General features: G+C 43.6%; 1 protein-coding gene across 25 annotated transcripts in view; it reads right to left on the bottom strand.

The window, feature by feature from the left end:
• LOC148106761 (ral-GDS-related protein-like) overlaps positions 1–19,327 on the bottom strand; it is a 130,233-nt gene that overhangs the window by 31,165 nt on the left and 79,741 nt on the right. For 21 of the 25 annotated variants that reach the window (XR_015723519.1, XR_015723521.1, XR_015723524.1 and 18 more), the window contains 6 exons: positions 11,725–11,997; positions 5,189–5,263; positions 3,144–3,511; positions 2,155–2,370; positions 1,674–1,777; positions 428–498 (listed from right to left, as the gene is read on the bottom strand). Coding sequence is in view for 15 of the 25 variants with exons in the window: in XM_087860442.1 (XP_087716568.1) it covers positions 428–498; positions 1,674–1,777; positions 2,155–2,370; positions 3,144–3,511; positions 5,189–5,263; positions 11,725–11,875 (985 nt within the window). In the remaining 10 variants the exon portion in view is untranslated. The remainder of the gene's footprint in view (positions 1–427; positions 499–1,673; positions 1,778–2,154; positions 2,371–3,143; positions 3,512–5,188; positions 5,264–11,724; positions 11,998–19,327) is intronic. The other 4 variants (XM_087860451.1, XM_087860453.1, XM_087860450.1 and 1 more) reach the window with 3 other exon arrangements.

The following is a 19,327-nucleotide window of genomic DNA, read 5'->3' as shown; positions in this document are numbered from 1 at the left end:
GTCATGAGCGGTAGGGTTGGGATGAGTCCCTGCTCTCTGATGCCCATGGGGACCCTCCCCTGAAAATGCTGCAGCCTCCTGGCCCACCCCAGTTTCCCACATGGAGCAGCCTAGGACCCTTAGCAGTCTCCCCTCAATTCCCTTTCCCCTCACCCTCCAAGTACATCATACTCTTTCTAATCACCTCCAGGGCCTGCTTTTAGAAAATCACAGGGTATATAGTCCTGGGCTCCTCCCCATCCCGAAACACATTCTGGATCCAGCTTTCTAGACCCTCCTGCTGGTCACTTTGAAACAAGAATTTTAGAAGCAACAGGAAGTGGAGCTGGAGTTGAAGTCCCACCTGTACTGATTTGGAGGCTTCCAGCCCTCAGGGAGAAGCCCCTCTCCTCTGACTTTGGAGGCCCTGGGCCTCAGGCACACTCACCATCTTCTGCAGCCTCTTCTACTGGGCTCTCTGGAGGGCCTTCACCAGGGTGGCAGATTAGATGGTTGCTCCTGTAGGGCCAAGGACAAGATCCTTGAGACCGTAATACCCTCAGTCCACTTGCCCCCACCATCTTTTAATTCAGACCCTAGACATCTGACTTAAGTCCGCTGATAACTGATAAACATTATCCTTAAGCATGCCATGAGTGATTCTAGAAAAATCTCAGCTCCAACATTCTCCATGTGTGACCCTGAGCTTGCAGTCTGGCCTCCCTGAGCCTGTTTTCTCATCAGGAAAAGTGAGAATTCTACCTACCTCCCATCGTCTCCTGAGGACTCAGTATCGTATTACTATCATTATTGTTGTGGCCCTCAACCCATCCCAACCCCTTCACTGAGCAGAGCCCTGTCCTCTGGGCTTTCAAGGTTTGTACAGGTGTCCATCTGGACTAGCTGTTGACACAGAGAGACAGGGTGTCTAGGCTAGCGAATCTGGTTGAGCAGCACCTGGTTGTTCCACCCCCAATGGAATCTTCACCCCAGCCTGTCACCACATTCATGCCAAAGGCTTCCCCTCTCCAAGGAATGCTTCAGGCCATTCCCTATTTCATCCATGCAGGACCCTGTTCCCTCACACCCTTCTTCTCTTTCCAGACCTGCACCTTCCATGCTACCTTGATGACTAGTTTCCTGCTCTGTGGGTTGTCTTCAGTGCCCAGCTTTTTAAAGTTTTGAAAGCACTTCCTGAATAGAGGGAAAGGAGGCAGGACGATTGGAGGACTAATGTGGCAGGATTGAGTGCAAGTCCCTTTTATTTGAGAACCCCAAAGTGTCAAATTGCCTGGATAACAGTTTTCTCTGGGTTCCTCTGAGCACTAAGGTCTTTGTAGGACATGGGACAGAGCTCTGATGTAGGTCATCCTATGACTCCATTCCCATATTAATTGAGCAGCTCTGTTTTGGTCAATTTTGGTTTCAATTGGGCAGAGTTTAGTGGTTGTAAACACATGAAAATATTTATTCAGCTCAGCCTTGTGGGGGAACATTTAGGAAAACTGATTTCTAAAGCAGGAGACATGGTGGCCTATTCTCCAGGGAGGCTGAGAGACCCGCCTGCCAGCCCAGGTCCTGTAGTCAGGGATTGCTGCTTCCCAGGAGGTCCAAGCTGGCTGAGGGGGAAGAGGACAGGCCTCTGGGAGATCCCTCATCTATGCTGGTCCGTCCATGCAGAGAGACCGTCTCACCTGGAAACGTTCTCCCATGTCTTCTTGGGGTGGTATATTGAGACAGTCTGCAGAGCCGAGACGATGGCATTCAGGGAGTAGTAGTTCTGCAGGATTTGACAGGCCTGGGGAGGGAAGAGAATGAGCTGTCACGTGGGTAGTGGAGGCTGATTTTCTCTAGAGCTTCAGTCACCCTCAGTTTAAATCACTCCTCCTGGATGAAGCAGATGTCCAGGGACCTGCCGAAGGGCACATATAAGGCCCAAAGAGTCCCAATGCTGAGAGACAAAGGATTTTACCTCACTCCAAGGAAGAAGTCAAGGAGGAACAGAGCATCCCAACATTGGGCCATGCAAGTCACAGTCAGCCTCTGGAAGGAAGAGCCTAGGGACTGCACAGTCCCTAGGGCAAAGACCAGGGCCTTCCACCCTGAGACCTGATCAAGGGAAGAGCAGTGCCCGAGACGCAGGAGATCACCTCAGCTGGGCTTCCCGTTGCATACCTTGGCCACCTTGATCCAGTGCTCCACCACCATGGCCCTGTCCCGGGCTGTCATGCTTGGGTTGCCAAGGCAGGTAGTGATGACACACTTGGCCACACCGTTGAACTGGGCGACAGTGGCCCGGACTGTGGGTGCCAGGTGCTCACTGCCAGGCTTATTGCGCTTGGACCAGACGGAGCCCAGGCACTGATGGGGCAGCAGCTTCTTGAACAGCTCCTAGAGAACAGGGGGAGGTTTGTTCACCCAGCTATTTCACATGCAAGAGTAGTGTCCTAGATAGGGGTCACAGGTCAGAGCTAGAGCTCAGAAAGCTGAGAATGTGGCCTGAGCCTGGTTGGAGTCCCTGGATGTCACTCCATTCTTTTTCACTGAGGGGCCCAGGACAGGATGGCCCAGGAGCAAATAGAGACGAGGGAAGGAAGGAGGGCATTTGCATCCTGATCATCCTCACAAACTCCAAGCTCCACGCTGCTGTTCAAGGTGGCTCCTCCCAAGGGGGACTCTTCCCCTCCAACTATTCATCCCTCTGGTTCTACTCCCCTCTCAGATACACATTCTCACATGATAGCTACAACCACAGGTTTATCTATCTGCCCTGCACTTAAGTACACATCAGATACCTAGTAATTGATGAGGGTACTCAGCCTCCAAAACAAGTGGGTGGGCGACCCATGGACTTGACTGAACACAGAGAGCTGCCCTCCTCCACCCATGGGACCAGGGCCTGCCCATTGGTCTCTCCATTCTGGCTCATTTCTTCTCCCTAGTACCTCCGTATCAGTGCTTATCAGGGTCTCTCGCTACAGTCCGCAGCTGGACAGTGAAAGCTTGGGGCTAAGCACCTTCATGGGTTGACAGGGTTGGGAAGTGGTGGAGCTGAGATTTGGTCCCAGACCATAGGAGTCCACATCAGGGAAAGGCAGGTGTGAGGCAGCCTACAGCAGAAGAAACGCTTGTCCCTGCCCCACCCTGAGAGCCTAACTGCTCACCGTATCCATATATGTGAGTTGCTCTGTCACAAGCCTGGAAGGGAAGTCCAGGAGGTCAGGCTTCTCCTCACCCAGCTGGTTCTTTGGGGTGACACAGCAGGAACCATCTGGGGTCACAGTGGGCTCTATGTCTATTGTCAGAGCTGGAGTGAAAATTCCTGGGAAAGCTGATGGTCCAGCTGACTGCAGCTCAGCACCCGGCACACATGGAGATGATGGGAGCATGTGTTCCAGTTCTGCAACAGCTGATGGAGGGGAGGCTGGCTCTGACACTGCAGGTGATGGTCGATGCAGAGCTGGGGTTGCCTCTAGCTCCATAGAAGGCCCTTTTTCTGGCTCTGCAACTGGAAGGAGCCCTGGAGCTGGCACTGGAGCAGGTTAAAGAGAAAGGTTCATCCACATAACTGACTTTCCATGTGCCTTTCCAAAAACAGGACATATACCATGGCCTTAAGGAGGGCACGTATTGCATGGTGCACTGGGTGTTATACGCAAGTAATGAATCATGGAACTTTACATCAAAAACTTGGGATGTACTGTATGGCGACTAACATAACATAATAAGAAAATATTAAAAAAATATATCCAATGAATTTCCAATCCATGAGCCCCATTCCAGATAGCCTTCCCAAACTGCAATCTCCCTTACCCTCTGCCTCTACAGGCTCCAGAAGTTCCCGCTGCAGCAGGAGAATGGGGGCATGGTTTTTCAGGTCCCAGTCATGGCACTTCAGATGTACAGAGCCCCCCCCCCCCCCCCCCCGCTTTACCTCAAGTCATATGTGGAGCACAGTCAGAGGCCTGGCCTTTCATTCCACATGCTACTCCCACAGCACCGTTCTTTCTGTGTGGGTCCCAGAAGATGGCCCCAGGCCACTTCCAACCCCTCTGTAGCTGTCTTTGCAGTGGTTTGCTCATCCAGAAAACCTGAATGAGTGGTTTTTCCACTTACACTCTTCACGGCCATAGGTCTAGTCTACTCCGTCTTCCATGCAGACCAGTATCAGGGCTTAAGTTTGAGGCAGATTTGTGAGTGGTCTGCTCACCACAGCTTCTATTATTGGCCCCAGTTGTGGTCAGCAGAGGTGGATACGGAAAGGGGCAGGCAGAGCAAGATGAGACCATCAAAGGGGTGGATGTTTTAGGCACCAGCTCAGCCCAGATTGTGCTCTGCTTCCCAGAGGGCTTGAAGGCCCATCCATAGCTCTTTTTGACTCATTTGCTTCTTCAGGAAGCCCCCCAAATTCAGCCCTCCCATGGAAACAAAGAGATCTGTGAGATCTATGGCTCTGAAAGTCCCTCCCCAGCCACAACCCCTGTATCTCCCACCCTGCTCTGTGGAGGCAGCAGTCTTTCCTTCTGGACCCAAAGACCGTGTTTTTACTTGTTATAGTCCATCATAATGGTACAAACACAGGTGGATCTATTCACACCTAGAGTAGGCCATGAAGATGTCACATCTAATGAACTATGGACATGGGTGCTTATGATGTGTAGAGTGACTATCTGACCCTCTGACTAAAATTGAGACCCAGACATTGTATCTACTTTGTCGACTGAGTTATCTTAGTGACTGGAAAGTGCCTGCATTACTACATGCCTAATACATATTATTGAATGAATGACTCCTAACCAGTACTTTCCAAATACTGAGTGGACCTTGGGCGGCTCTGCCTGCCCCCAGTGACTCCCTAATCTGGTCACATAAAGGACCAGTGCCAGGACCAACTAGATGGAATCTCAGAAGTCCTTTGCAAACAGGAAAACTATGAGCTTTCCATTTGCTTTTGTAAACCCAGAAGGGCCACAGGCCTGTGAGGGTTGAGGTTGAGAGCTTCTTCACTGGAGAGCGAGAACTACTAAACATGAAGATGCCCAGCATGTTCAGCAGCCTTTTCTACAGAGCCAGGCCCCAGATAAGCCCGTGCCGTGTTTTCTCCCATGATTTCCTACAGTAACCCTATGAGATTCAGCCTCTTACCACCCCATTTTTCAGAAGAGGAAAGTGAAGCTCAGAGAGGTACAGTGACATTCCCAAGACATACAGCTAGTAGGTGGGAGTCTCACTCCTGTGCTGTGCCTGGGGTGGGCATTCACCTGTTGAACTGCTGGCCCAGGACCTGTTGGGGTGAAGTGAACACATGGTATTATGCAGAAAATTGTGATATTTGATATGTTTATATCTGGGAAGAATGGTACCAGGGAGCGTACGAAATGCTCCACTGTGCCTTCTCTGAGCATCAGCATCGTGCAGGCCTCGTCCAGGGACAGGATTAATTCTTTTTCCCCACCAGAAAGACAGGGGGGGGGGAGCGCAGTGTACTCAGCTTCAACTCCATGAACCACCAGGAAGATCAGGGTCTGGCGTTCAGACCAGAGACTCCCAACGCTTCGGGAACTTGTGCAAGAAAAGGGACTTGAAGGCCCGCCCAGAAAAGGGCTCTAGGCTTAAAGGTGCAATTGGCTTTAGGGGTGAAATGATAAACCATTGTTCCCTTTAACCCATTTTGTTAGTTGAGCAACAATAGCATTTCTCTCTTTTAATAGCCTTTATTAAGAACTCTATGCCTTTAAGTCATCGGTAAACATCCCTACTGCAGACAGGAGAAAGCAGAAGCTTAGCATCTCCAACGCTGCTTGAGATCATAGACGTTGGGCCTGAGAACTGTCCAGAGCATGGAATGCATGGCATTCCTCCCATGCTGATGAGGCCTGGTCTGTTCCTGACATGGGGAGAAAGGTTCAGGGGAAACCACCCTCCTTGGCAGGCCACAGGGGAGCCAATTGTTTCTAGTGTGGGTTCTGGCCTTGCCCTGATCATCTGTGGGTCCTGAGATAGGACATGAATTTGGACCCATTCTCACCCCAGACCAGCACTGGATGTTGTTGGTGGCCTGATGCACCTGCTGCTTGTCAAAGGAGATGAAGTAGCTGAACCCTTGGAGCAGCTCATCAAAGATGTCCTGGGTGGAACTCTGAAAAGATAGAGCCAGCTACCTGGGCCAGGAGGCATCAGAGGCCTTCCACCCAATCTGTGGTTCTATGTTCTGGCAGATCTAGCAGCTAAAAAAAGTTTGTTAAGACACTTAAGTGTTCCTTGCAGCATTGCTGAAATGGCAACAGAATTGAATCATGTCAAGTTCCACCAGCCTTGAAAGGCTGAATTACTGTGGCTGACGACCTCCTTTACGGAGGTCCAAAAAGACATATAAGGACACAGCTTGTGACCTGGTGGACCTACAATGATTTGATGTACTCTGAGAAATGACGCGTTATAGAGAAACATATAGAATGACTTCATCCCACCATTCCTTTTATGTTCAAACACCCTATTTAGTGTGAGGATTTATAAGGCCTTAGACAAGTTCTCCAAGGACAGTGGAGCTGGGTTCTACACAGGATACCTGGGTGAGTAGGGAAAATAATAAAAACAGTACAAAGACACTCATGGCTTCGGGAAAAGTAAGATAAAACACAACAAAACAAAATAACCTACGCCCCTAAACTGCAAAAAAACATTAATTATATTCTCTACCATTCCCATATATGTGAAGAGTCTTCCTACCTTATCCCATAGCTGGTGGTGGAGGTGTAGATGTTGGGATTACTTTGTGGTTGGGCCTGAGGGACACTCATGTGGAAACACTATAGGAGGGCCCTAGGTCTGTCCCCATATTTGTGTGGGGGCCCTGGGTGTGGAGAACCCTCTTCCCATTCTCACCTCAGGCAGCACTGATCCTGGGTGGTCTGGTGCACCTGACACTTGTCTAGGGAGTTGGAATAGTTAAAGTCACAGACCAGCTCATCAATGATCTCCTGGGTGCAGCTCCGAAAATGCAGTGCCCCATATATATGGGGCCAAGAGACATTAGTGGCCTCACGGGACATTGCCACAAGGGGCCACCCCCATTAGAAATCGTGTTCTCCAGTTAAGGCTAAGAGAAGCAGCAGAAAAGACATCCAACAAAGAGGAAGCCAGATGAAACCCTAGGGCTCATGATTAACATACAGGTGGTTGAGCTTGGTCCCCAGCACTCAGCTTCTCATCCTGCCTGCTATGACCTGGGGTGTGAACATGAAAGATGGGCCAGGTTCCAACACCTGGCAGCTTGCTTCTGCCCAGGAAGGGCATCCTTCCTCTGCCCCCTCCTCTACACACACATACACATACACACACACACTTAGTGAGGGGCAAGAGGTGTGGGCCTGCTGAAGTAGGATCACTGTTGTTGCCTGCTCTCCAGTGGGCTGCTCTGAGCTGCCCTGTGTTACCTGTTGGTGTCTCCTGCCACATGTCCAGAGGGCTCGGAAAAGCGGGCTGAGACGACGACTACAATGATGTGAAAGTCTTTCTCTCTGGACTTTCTGGGCCAAAGCCCCTGAAAGTAGGAATACAGCAACAGAACATCTTGTTCTCTTGAACGTCTCGAGTCAAGTGAGCTGGAAAGCAGGCTTTCTTTGAATGGATGTGCCTGGTTACCAGAGTTCTAAGTTCAATTGGGGCCTATCACCAAGGAAGTGAGGTCGCTTCTTCAAGATTCCAGTACCTTGGCCTCTGCCGTCTCTTGGCAACGAACTGTTTACTTTTCTCCCCCATGTCATCTCCTTAACTGTACACTATGAGCCAAAAATGCCATAGCCACCACTCTCTGGAAATGTAACCAGGGTCTGAGGTTTCAGGAGACAGAACTGAATTCAGACCTTTTTTCTTTGTTTTCCCAGTTCTGAGTCCTAAATCATTGTGTCTCTCACATATTCCCCACTTTCCCAAGCTGCTTAGTGGGGATCAGGCTAGAATCCACTTCTTGGGACATCATCAGGTGTATGTGGATAATGTAACATGGGTGGGGTGGTCCCCTGTGTATCTGAAGCACAATTTTCAGGATGGAAGAATTACAAGAAGGGGTGGGACTTGGCATGGAGGGCCGCTCAACAGAGGCCTGGGTTCCAACAATGTAATATTGGAACACTTTCCCACTTGGCCTTGTGTAAATGTGGGCACTATGATGGGGTGGAAATGAACGAAGAAGCAGATATTGCTGTCCTCTGTAGTTAAACTGTTCAATTGTTTCCCATTATATTTAGAATGAGACCCAGTTCCTCATTTTTTTAAAATTTTTAAAAAAGATTTTATTTATTTATTTGACAGAGAGAGACGGCCAGCGAGAGAGGGAACACAAGCAGGGGGAGTGGGAGAGGAAGAAGCAGGCTCTTAGCGGAGGAGCCTGATGTGGGGCTCGATCCCATAACGCCAGGATCACGCCCTGAGCCGAAGACAGACGCTTAAGGACTGCGCTACCCAGGCGCCCCAGTTGCCTCATTTTTGTCTATGAGCGGAACAGCCTTCACAGTGGCTCCCACCGATCCAGACTTGTGGTATAGGCATCACTCTCTACCCATTAGGTGGTTAGTTACTGGCTTCTGACCAATAGGATGCAGCCAATGCGATGAAATGTGATGTCTAAGTTTCAATTGCAAAGAGTTTCTAACTTCCTAGTTACTTTTCTTGTGTTCTGCGTCTCACTCCCTTTCCCTTTTTCTTCTTGATCTCTGAACCAAAAATCGAGCACAGATATTTTGAGCTGCCATGTACATGGCAGAGAACTTGGCCTGTGCCAAGGCCAGAAGACACACAGGAACTCAGATTCTGAGTCCAAACAGCTTCCCGAATCATGTGAGCCAACTTGGGAGAAAATCCTCTGCCAGTCTAGCCTCAGTCACTGCTGCAGCCTCTGCCACACCTTGAGCCTGGGGAACTATGCTTATTTGTGCCTGGACTCCTCACCCACAAAAACTGTGAGAAATTAAATATATACATTTTAAGATTCAGGCTACTGGGGCAAGGCAGTAACATAGGAACAATAGATAAGTAACAGTCTCCCAGGCCTCAGCACCTCTCCCTGCCTTCCTCCCTCCCCTCTGCTCTCCTCCTAGTGTCCCTCCAGCCACGGGGGCTGCCTTTTTCACCTCCTCTGGCCAAACCAGCTCTGTTAGTGAGTGTCTGCAACAGCGGTCCCTTCTTTCTGACACACCGCACACAGACGTGTGCAGGTCTAGCTCCCTTTTGTCAATCTGTTTTCAGCAATGTCACCCTCAGTGAGGCCTTTCATATTTTCCTATCCAATGACTCCCCAGCCTTCCTTCATTACACACTTCAGTCGTCGTATATAGCACTTGCTCTTTTCTTTCACGTCTTTGGTTTGTGCTTTGTCCATCTCTAGACTGTGAGCCCCTAAAAGCAGGGAGCTCTTGGTATTTTCAGCTCTCCTCATGGGTCCACCAAGGTACCTGGCATAGGGGAGTGCTTAGGGTATAGTTACTGAATGAATAACTGAGAAGATCTTGGAGCCCACCTCCCCTTTTAACAAGCTAGACTGTAGGGAGAAGCGCAACTAAAAGTTTTGAGCTGTTTCTGGGCAAGGGGACAACCACAATGGCCTCTGCCTGACTCTTCCTTCTCCAGTATCTCCAGCAGAACTGATGAGGCACCACGGACAAGGAAGCACCCTGCATCACGTTCTCTGTCTCTAGTGGTACAGCCCCAGGCAGGCACACCACCAAAGAAAGGGGTGCTTTTATCTGGGTGTCCTCAAGGCAGTGGCTTTCCAGAGTCAGAGTGGCAAAGGAGCAGGATCTCCAGGCTCCAAGAGCAGAATAAGGGACCACAGAAACCTCCCTTTTCTCCTTTTTCTGTCCACTCCCATGGTGTCCTCTTTACTATTCCAGCACCCTCACCTCAGCCAGAAGAGTGATTCTGCACCCACCCTTGTATGTCCAAATGAGGACCCTGAAGGTCTAATGGAGACTGGTCTTGCCCCTGGACCCCAGAGACAGTGTTCAGTGCTCTGGCACTTTCCCAGAGAACATAAACAAATGATAAGCAGGTATGCGCAAGCCCAAAGCGCAATGACCTATCACATCAATTGGAGCAGCTGTCATAACAACGACAAGAGACAACAAATGCTGGTGAGGATGTGGAGCAAAGGAGCCTATGCGCACTGGCGCCGGCACTGTGCAAAACAGTATGGAGCGTCCTCAACACACTGAACACAGAACCACGGTATGTGCAGCAGCTCCACGTCTGGGAACATTCCATAGAAAACAAAGGAATATGTCTAAGAAATACCTGCACTTCCATGTGCAAGAAGCTTTATTTACCATAGCTGAGACAAGGAAAACATCAGTGCCCATTAGTGGTGAATGGATAAAGAAGTGTTACCTACATAATGGAATATTAATCAGCCATAAGAAAAGGAAATCCTGCTAAGTGTGATAACAGTTTTGGACTTAGAGGCATTATGCCAAGTGAAACAAGTGAGACAGAGAAAGGCAAACACTACATATGTGTAGGTATAGATATATATAGGGAGATAGATACTATATAGATGATAGATACATAGACATTTTCCCCTTTTATGTGGAATCTAAAACAAAGAAAAGAAAAGGCGGAAAACTAATTCAGAAGAACAGATCAGATTAAAGTAACAAGAAACAGAGGGGAGGGTGGGGGCAGGGATTGAGTGAATGGTGAAAAGGTACAAACTTCCAGTTTTAAGATAAATAACAGGGATTTACAGTACAACATGATGACTGCAGTTGATACCGCTCTATGGTTTGAGAGGTGTTAAGAGAGTAAATTCTGAGAGTTCTTATCACATAATAGCTTACACATACACAGTGTGTCAATTATATACAGTGATCAATTATATCAATAAAACTGGGCAAAAAATATTTTAATATTCATAATGGGCATCAGGAAAGTTGACTTGGTAAAAATAATGACACATAAGCAAAATGTAAAACAGCAGAACCCACAGTCAGTAGACTATGATATGGATAAAAAATCCAAGCCATTTGCATAAAAAATTGATTCTGATTTTTAAAATCAGTGAATTAAAGTTAAAGTAGATAAAATAGAATTTTAAATTGTGCTACATTTTTAAAAATTGATCAAGGAATAAAATGTCTTATTAAATTAACTCTGAAAATACCGTTTTGAAAAAATTTTCATGTTTTGGAAAATTCTGATTTTAAGCTTTTAAGTGGGCACAGAATGAGAACATTTTGTTGGATCAAAGTTGTCTCCAGGAAAATGGGTGAGACAAAATAGCAGCACCAAAATGGCAAGACTAAATTGTCCTGTGTTCATTTCTCTGTATTTGCAGTTTTTAAAGAAAAAATATTTTTATTGACATACAATACACATAATCAAAAATCTACCATCTACCGTCTACAAATCTACCATTTATAGGTTTATATTTCATTAAGTACATTAAGTTCATGGAATACATTTTAAATGTATTAAATGCATTAATACCCTTTCTACAACCTCCGTCTAACCCAAATTCACATCTCATTTCATCTTGTGAAACTAAAACTCTACACCATGAATCAGAAACTTACCATTACTGCCTCATTCCAGCCCTTGGCAACACCATTCTACTTTCTGTCTTTATGAATCTACTTTGGGTAGGTCCCAAAAGTGGAGTCAAAGCTTGCATTTTTATGAATGCACTTAATGTAAAAGTTCACCCATGTTGTGGAGTTTTGCAGTCCTGTAGGAAATAAGCGTGTCACTTACCTGTTCTTCCGGTCTGTCTTCTGGGGGAGGGGCCTGCTGCTTGGCTGTTCAGGCTGCTCTGCCTGGTTGGCCTTTCACCACCCCTTGTCAGGGGGTTGGGTTTAACGTGAGGAGGTTGTCTGTGTGGCTTTGTTCCCTGGCAGATTTCCATGCCTCCTTAGAGGGTCAGAGGAAATACGGCTGTGCAGAAAACTCTGGCCTAGGGCAGCAAGATCACGGTCACCTTTCTTCAATGAAACTTCCAGGTCAAAACATCTCCACTTGGAAAAAAACCTGTCAGCCAAGAATGCTTTATTTGGAAAAGCTGTCCTTCAGAAATAAAGGAGAGATAAAGACTTTTCCAAACAAAGAAAAGCTAAATGAGTTCCTCACTACTAGACCTGCCGTAAGGGAAGAATTAACACCTATACTACTTAAACTCTTCCAAAAATATCAACATAAGAGGAATACACACAAACACATTTTAAGAGGCCAGTATCACCATGATACCAAAACCAAATAAAAAGACTACAAGAAAAGAAAATTATATACTGGTGTCCCCGATGAATATAGATGAAAAAATTCTCTTTAAGTATTAACAGACTGAATTCAGCAGCATCTTAAAGGACCATATACCACCATCAACTGGGATTTGTCCAGGGGGTGCAAGGATGGTTCAACATATGCAAATCAATCACTGTGTGACACATCACATTAACAGAATGAAAGATAAAAATCATATGAATATCTCAATAGATACAGAAAAAGCATTTGACATGCATTTGACAAAGTACAACATGCATTCATGATAAAAACCCTCAACAAATTGGATCGTGAAGAAACGTACCTCAACACAATAAAGGCCACATACGGCAAACCCACAGCTACGGCAAACATCACACTCATTGGTGAAAGACTGAAAATTTGTCATGTAAGATGGGGAACAAGACAAGGGTGCCCACTCTCAACACTCCTATTCAATACAGTACTCGAAGTCCTAGCAGAACCATCAGACAAGACAAAGAAATCATAGGCATAAAAATTGGGAAGGGAGAAGTTAAAACTGTCTCTATTTGCAGGTGACATATAGAAATCCTAAAGACTATAAAAACAACCCTGTTAGGTCTAATCAATGAATTCAGTAAAGTTGTAGGATAGAAAATAAATGTACACCTAGCAGTAGCATTCCTATACACCAACAACAAACTATCTGAAAAAGATATAAGGGAAAAGATACAAAGAACATTTATGTTAGGGAGAAAAACAACAAAATACTTAGAAATAAACTTGAGCATGGAGGTGAAAGGTCTCTTCACGGAAAACAAGACATTGATGACAGATACAAAAAAAGAAACCCACCAATGAATTGAATGGTATTGCATGTTTATGAATTGCAAGAAATAATGTTAATTACCCAAGCCACCAATAGACTCAATGAATTTCCTATCAAGATTCCAATGACTTTTTTTGCAGTAAGAAAAAAAAATCCTAAAATTTGAATGAAACAATGAAAGACTTTGGATAACCGAAACAATCTCTAGAAAGAAGAATAAAGCTGGAGGCATCACACTGCCTGATTTCAACTGTATTATAAAGCTATAGTAAATCAAAATCTTATGGTAGTGGCATAAAAACAGACACATAGACTAATGAACACAAGAGAGAGCCCAGAAATAAACCCAGACACATACGGTTTTTGAGAAGGGAGGCATTCTCAATGGAGAAAAATAAAACAGCTTCTTCAGTAAATGATGCTGGGAGAAGTGGATATTCACATGTCAAAGAACAAAACTGGACCCCTATCTTACATCATCCACAAAAATTTACTCAAAATAGATAAAAGACTTACAGGGAAGACCTGAAATCATAAAATTCCTACAAGAAAACATAGAGAATAAACTACTTGACATTGGTCTTGGTAAGTATATTTTAAAAATAACACCAAAAGCACGAGCAACAAAATAAAAAAAAAAAAAAAGTGGTACTACACTCAAGAGCCTCACAGTGAAAGAAATAATCAACAAAATGAAAATGCAACATATGGAATGGGAAAATATTTGCAAATCATGTATCTGAAGAGAAATTAATACCTAAAATATATACATAACTCATACAACTCAGTTGTATGTAAAAAAAAGAAAGAAAGAAAGAAAGAAAGTAAAAAAATAAAGAAAAGAAAAAAGAAACCAACTAAAGAAAGGACCAAGGACCTAAATAGACATTTCTCCAGAGAAGACAAATGGACAACCAGCACATAAAAAAGGTGTTCAGGGGCGCCTGGGTGGCACAGTGGTTAAGCGTCTGCCTTCGGCTCAGGGCGTGATCCCGGCGTTATGGGATCGAGCCCCACATCAGGCTCCTCTGCTATGAGCCTGCTTCTTCCTCTCCCACTCCCCCTGCTTGTGTTCCCTCTCTCGCTGGCTGTCTGTATCTCTGTCAGATAAATAAATAAAATCTTAAAAAAAAAAAAAAAGTGTTCAACATCTAATCTTTACGAAGATACAAATCAAAACCACAAAAACCACAACGAGATATCATTCTTGTTAGAATAATTATTATCAAAATGACAAAAGATAACAAATGTTGATGAAGATGTAGAAAAAAGGGAACTCCTGTGCACTGTTGGTGGGAATGTAAATTGGCATAGCCAGTATGGAAAAACCTATGAACTTTCTTCAAATATTAAAAATAAAATAACCAAAGGATCCCGCAATTCCACTTCTGGTTACATAGCTGAACAAAATGAGATTAACATGTTGAAAAAAAAGAAGTTAGCCTGTTGAAGAGGTATTGCCACCCCATGTTCATAGCAGCATTATTTACAATAGCCAAGATATGGAAACAACCTGTATCTATCAACAGAGTAATGGATAAAGAAAATGTAGTCTGTATATCCAATGGAATACTATTCAGCCATAAAAATAATGAAATCCTGTCATTTGAGACCGCACGGATGGTCCTTGAGGACATTATACTAAATAAGTCAGCAGAGAAAGACAAATACTAGATGATCTCACTTATATGTGGACCCTAAAACATAAAACAAATAGAAAAACAAATAGAAAAAGAGATCAGATTTATGGTTACCAGAGGCACGGGGTGACGGGAGGGAAAACTGAATGAAGGGGATCAAAGGTACAAACCACAGCTGTAAGTCCTGAGAATGTCATGTGCTACGTAATCTCTGTAGTTAACACTGCTGCATGTTGTAGCTGAAAGTTGCTGTCCTCTAGTTCAACCTCATTGAAATATTAGGAATCCCAAGCTTAATCCGAACGGTTTGAGCCCAAGGTCACCGAGCTCCCACGTTGCTGTTTTCAATTGCTACCATAATACAGAACACTTGGAAGGAGCACCTATATTGCAGGAACACAGCCAAATATCCTTTATTCACTAACTCTTCTGACCCTGTGACTCCATACCCTTTACTTGTCGTAGTCAGAATTCAGTTAGATAGAAACTGCCTTTCTGATTCTAACAGTACTAACGCACTATGTTTTCAACACAAGCTGCCTATAATATAGTTTAAAGTTTATTTATGATGTGTATGAAAAATAAAAAAAATTATTAGATGATAGTTAAGGTCCCAGAGGCTCGACAAATTCCACAGTTCTCAAAAAGATGGCCCCAAAGCCAGCAGCATTACCTACACATTTGTCAGAAATGCAAATACTCTAGCCCTCAAGAGAACTATTGAATCAGAATCCAGTGGGATTTACCTTTGGCATCAACAAGTCTTCCAGGCAATTCTAATGCACACCAAAGTTTGAGAAACACTGCTTTAATTGTTTTCATTGTTTGCACAAAGACAAGGGTGGATAATTAGTCATAGTCATCTCCATAAACTCAATAAAAGCAACGGATTAAAAAAATACAGGCAAACTCACATATCTCATACGGAAAATTTACAATTTATAAAAAATTCTACAATATGCTTTAGAAGCTTAAAGAAAAGTGTGAGGACACATGAAACCTCATGATATATTTGGGTTTTGTGATGAGCACTGAGTGTTATACACAACAGATGAATTACTGAACTCTAAAGATATTTAGGTTTTTTTTTTTTTTAAAGATTTTATTTTATTTATTCGACAGAGATAGAGACAGCCAGCGAGAGAGGGAACACAAGCAGGGGGAGTGGGAGAGGAAGAAGCAGGCTCATAGCAGAAGAGCCTGATGTGGGGCTCGATCCCATAACGCCGGGATCACGCCCTGAGCCAAAGGCAGATGCTTAACCGCTGTGCCACCCAGGCGCCCCAAAAGATATTTAGGTTTTGTTTTAATTTATGACTGAATGTAGTGTTCATTTCTGTTTCATAAATGGATTTAAAACACCACATATGCCTAGTAATAAATGAAACCTCAAGAAACTAGATGAGTCTCAAACAAACAACCTAACTTTACCCCTTAAGGCACTGGAAAGAGAACACATCAGGCCAAAGTTATTAGAAGGAAAGAAATAACAAAGATTAGAGCAGGGAAAAATGAAGCGGGACTAAAAGGATAATGGAGTATACCAACGAAACTAAGAACTGATTCTCTGAAAATAAAATTGACAAGCCTTTACCTAGATTTCCCCCACCCCCAAAAACAAGGAGAGAGAGAGAGGGAGAGACAGAACTCATATAAAAAATGAAAGAGTGATACCAGAGAAATGCCAAAGATCATAAGAAACTACTCTGAACAATTATATACAAAAAATTGGACAATCTAAGGGAAATTGATAAAACTCCCAGAAACATACAACTTGCTAAGACTGAATCCTGATGAAATGGAAAATCTGAACAGATTATTAGTAAGCAGGTTGAATCAGTAATTGAAAACCTCCAAAAAACAAAACTCCAGGACTAGATGGTTTCACAGGTGAATTCTACAAAATATTCAAAAAGGAATTAATACTCAAATTCTTCCAAAAAATAAAGGAGGAGGGAATTCTTCCAAACTCATTTTATAAAACTGGAATTCTTCTGATACCTGATCCAGACAAGGATTCTGCAAGAAAAACATTACAGGCCAATATTCCTAATATACACTTACAAAAATCCTCAACAAAATATTAGCAAACCAAATTCAGTAATACACTAAAAGGATCATATACACATATCTAGAAAAGTGTTGTTACAGCTGATGTCAGAGAAATTATCTGTGCTCTCTTCTAAAATTTTTATGGTTTCAGGTCTAATATTTAGGTCCTTAAGCTTTTTGAGTTAATTTTTGTCTATGGTGGAAAAAAAGTGGTCCAGTTTCATTCTTCTGCACGTTGCTGTCCAGTTTCCCCCAAGATCATCTGCTGAAGCGGCTTTATTTTCCCCATTGTATACTTTTGTGGCCTTTGTTGAAGATTAATTGACCATATAGTTGTGGAATTATTTCTGAGCTTCCTATTCTGTCCTATCGCTCTGTGTGTCTATTTTTGTGCCAGTACCATACTGTTTTGATTACGACATGTTTGTACCGTAAATTACAGTTTGGAATTGTGATACTTCCAGCCATGTTCCAGGATATTTAGGATTTTTTGCGATTCCATACAGATTCTAGGTCTGTTCTGGTTCGGTGGAAAATGCTGTTGGTGTTTGATAGGGATTGCCTTAAATCTGTGGATTAGATAGTATGGACATTTTAAGAATATTAATTCTTCCAATCGACAAACATCGAATGTCTTTACTTTCTGTGTGTGTGTCATGACTTTAAATCAGTGTATTTATAGTTTTCAGAGTCCCGGTCTTAAAGCCTCTTTCATTAAATTTATTCCCGTGTGTGTGTGTGTGTGTGTGTGTGTGTGTGTGTGTGTGTGTGTGTTTAATCGTTGGTGCAGTTGTAAATGGGATTTCTTTCTCAATTTCTCTTTCTGCTATTTCATTCGTAGTGCATAGAGATGGAACAGATCTGTGTATTAACTTTGCATCTTGTAATTTTACTGAACTTATGAGTTCTAGTGACTTTTTTTTTTGGTAGGGTCCTTAGAGTTTTCTAGATACAGTATCGTGCTATCGTGCTATACACGAATAGTGACAGTTTTACTTCTCCCTTACCAATTTAGATGCCTTTTCTTTCTTTTCCTGGTCTGACTGCTGAGGTCAGGACTTGCAGTACTATATTAAACAAAAGTGCTGGGAGTGCACATCCTTGTCTTCTTTCTGATCTTAGAAGCAAAACTTTTGGTTTTTCACCATTGAGTATGACGTTAGCTGTGTGTTTTAGATATATGGTTACTGTTATTATTTTGGGGTACGTTCCCTTTAATCTTACTTTGTTGAGTATTTTTGTCATCACTGGGTGTTGTACCTTGACAGATTAGATTTTAAACTAAAGACGGTAGGTAGAGATACAGAAGGACACTATATTATTCTTAAAGGATGTATCCAACAAGTGGATATGACAATTATAAATATCTATGCTCCCAACAGGGAAGCAGCTAGATACACAAGCCAACTCTTAACCAGAATAAAGAGACATATAGATAATAATACGTTAATAGTAGGGAAGATATAGATAATAATACGTTAATAGTAGGGAACCTCAACACTCCTCTCTCAGCAATAGACAGATCACCTAAGCAGAAAATCAACAAAGAACCAAGAACTTTGAACGACATACTGGACCAGATGGACCTCATAGATATATACAGAACACTACACCCCAGAACAACAGAATACTCATTCTTTTCGAATGCACAGGGAACGTTCTCCAGAATAGATCACATCCTGGGTCACAAAACAGGTCTCAACCGATACCAAAAGACTGAGATTATTCCCTGCATATTCTCACACCGCAATGCTTTGAGAATGGAACTCAATCACAAGGAAAAATTTGGAAGAAACTCAAACACTTGGAAACTAAGAAGCATCCTGCTCAGGAATGATTGGGTAAACCAGGAAATTAAAAATCAATTTAAGCAATTTATGGAGACCAACGACAAAGAAAACATATCGGTCCAAAACTTATGGGACACTGCAAAGGCGGTCCTAAGGAGAAAATACATAGCCATCCAAGCCTCACTCAAAAGAATAGAAAAATCTAAAATGCAGTTTTTATATTCACACCTCAAGAAGCTGGAACTGGAACAGGTCTAACCCACGCACAAGAAGGCAGGTGATCAAGATTAGAGCAGAGATCAATGAATTAGAAACCAGGAGCACAGTAGAGCAGATCAACAGAACTAGAAGCTGGTTCTTTGAAAGAATCAACAAGATCGACAAGCCGCTGGCCAGACTTATTCAAAAGAATAGAGAAAGGACCCAAATTAATAAAATTATGAATGAAAAGGGAGAGATCACAACCTACACCAATGAAATAGGAAGGATCATTAGAAACTTTTTATCAACAGCTTTATGCCAATAAATTAAACAACCTGGGAGAAATGGATGCCTTCCTGGAAACCTATAAACGACCAAGACTGAAACAGGAAGAAATTGGTTACTTAAACAGACCGATTAATTATGAAGAGATTGAGGCAGTGATCAAAAACCTCCCCAAAAACATGAGTCCAAGGCCTGACGGATCCCCAGGGAATTCTACCAAACATTCAAAGAAGAAATAATACCTATTCTCCTGAAGCTGTTTCAAAATATAGAAATAGAAGGAAAACTACCAAAGTCATTCTATGAGGCCAGAATTACCTTGA

The sequence above is a fragment of the Ursus americanus genome, unplaced genomic scaffold, assembly GCF_024610735.1.
Source record: "Ursus americanus isolate L20-20 unplaced genomic scaffold, mUrsAme1.1.p SCAF_65, whole genome shotgun sequence".
Taxonomy (NCBI): Eukaryota; Metazoa; Chordata; class Mammalia; order Carnivora; family Ursidae; genus Ursus; species Ursus americanus.
This window is presented reverse-complemented; position numbering and strand designations above follow the sequence as displayed.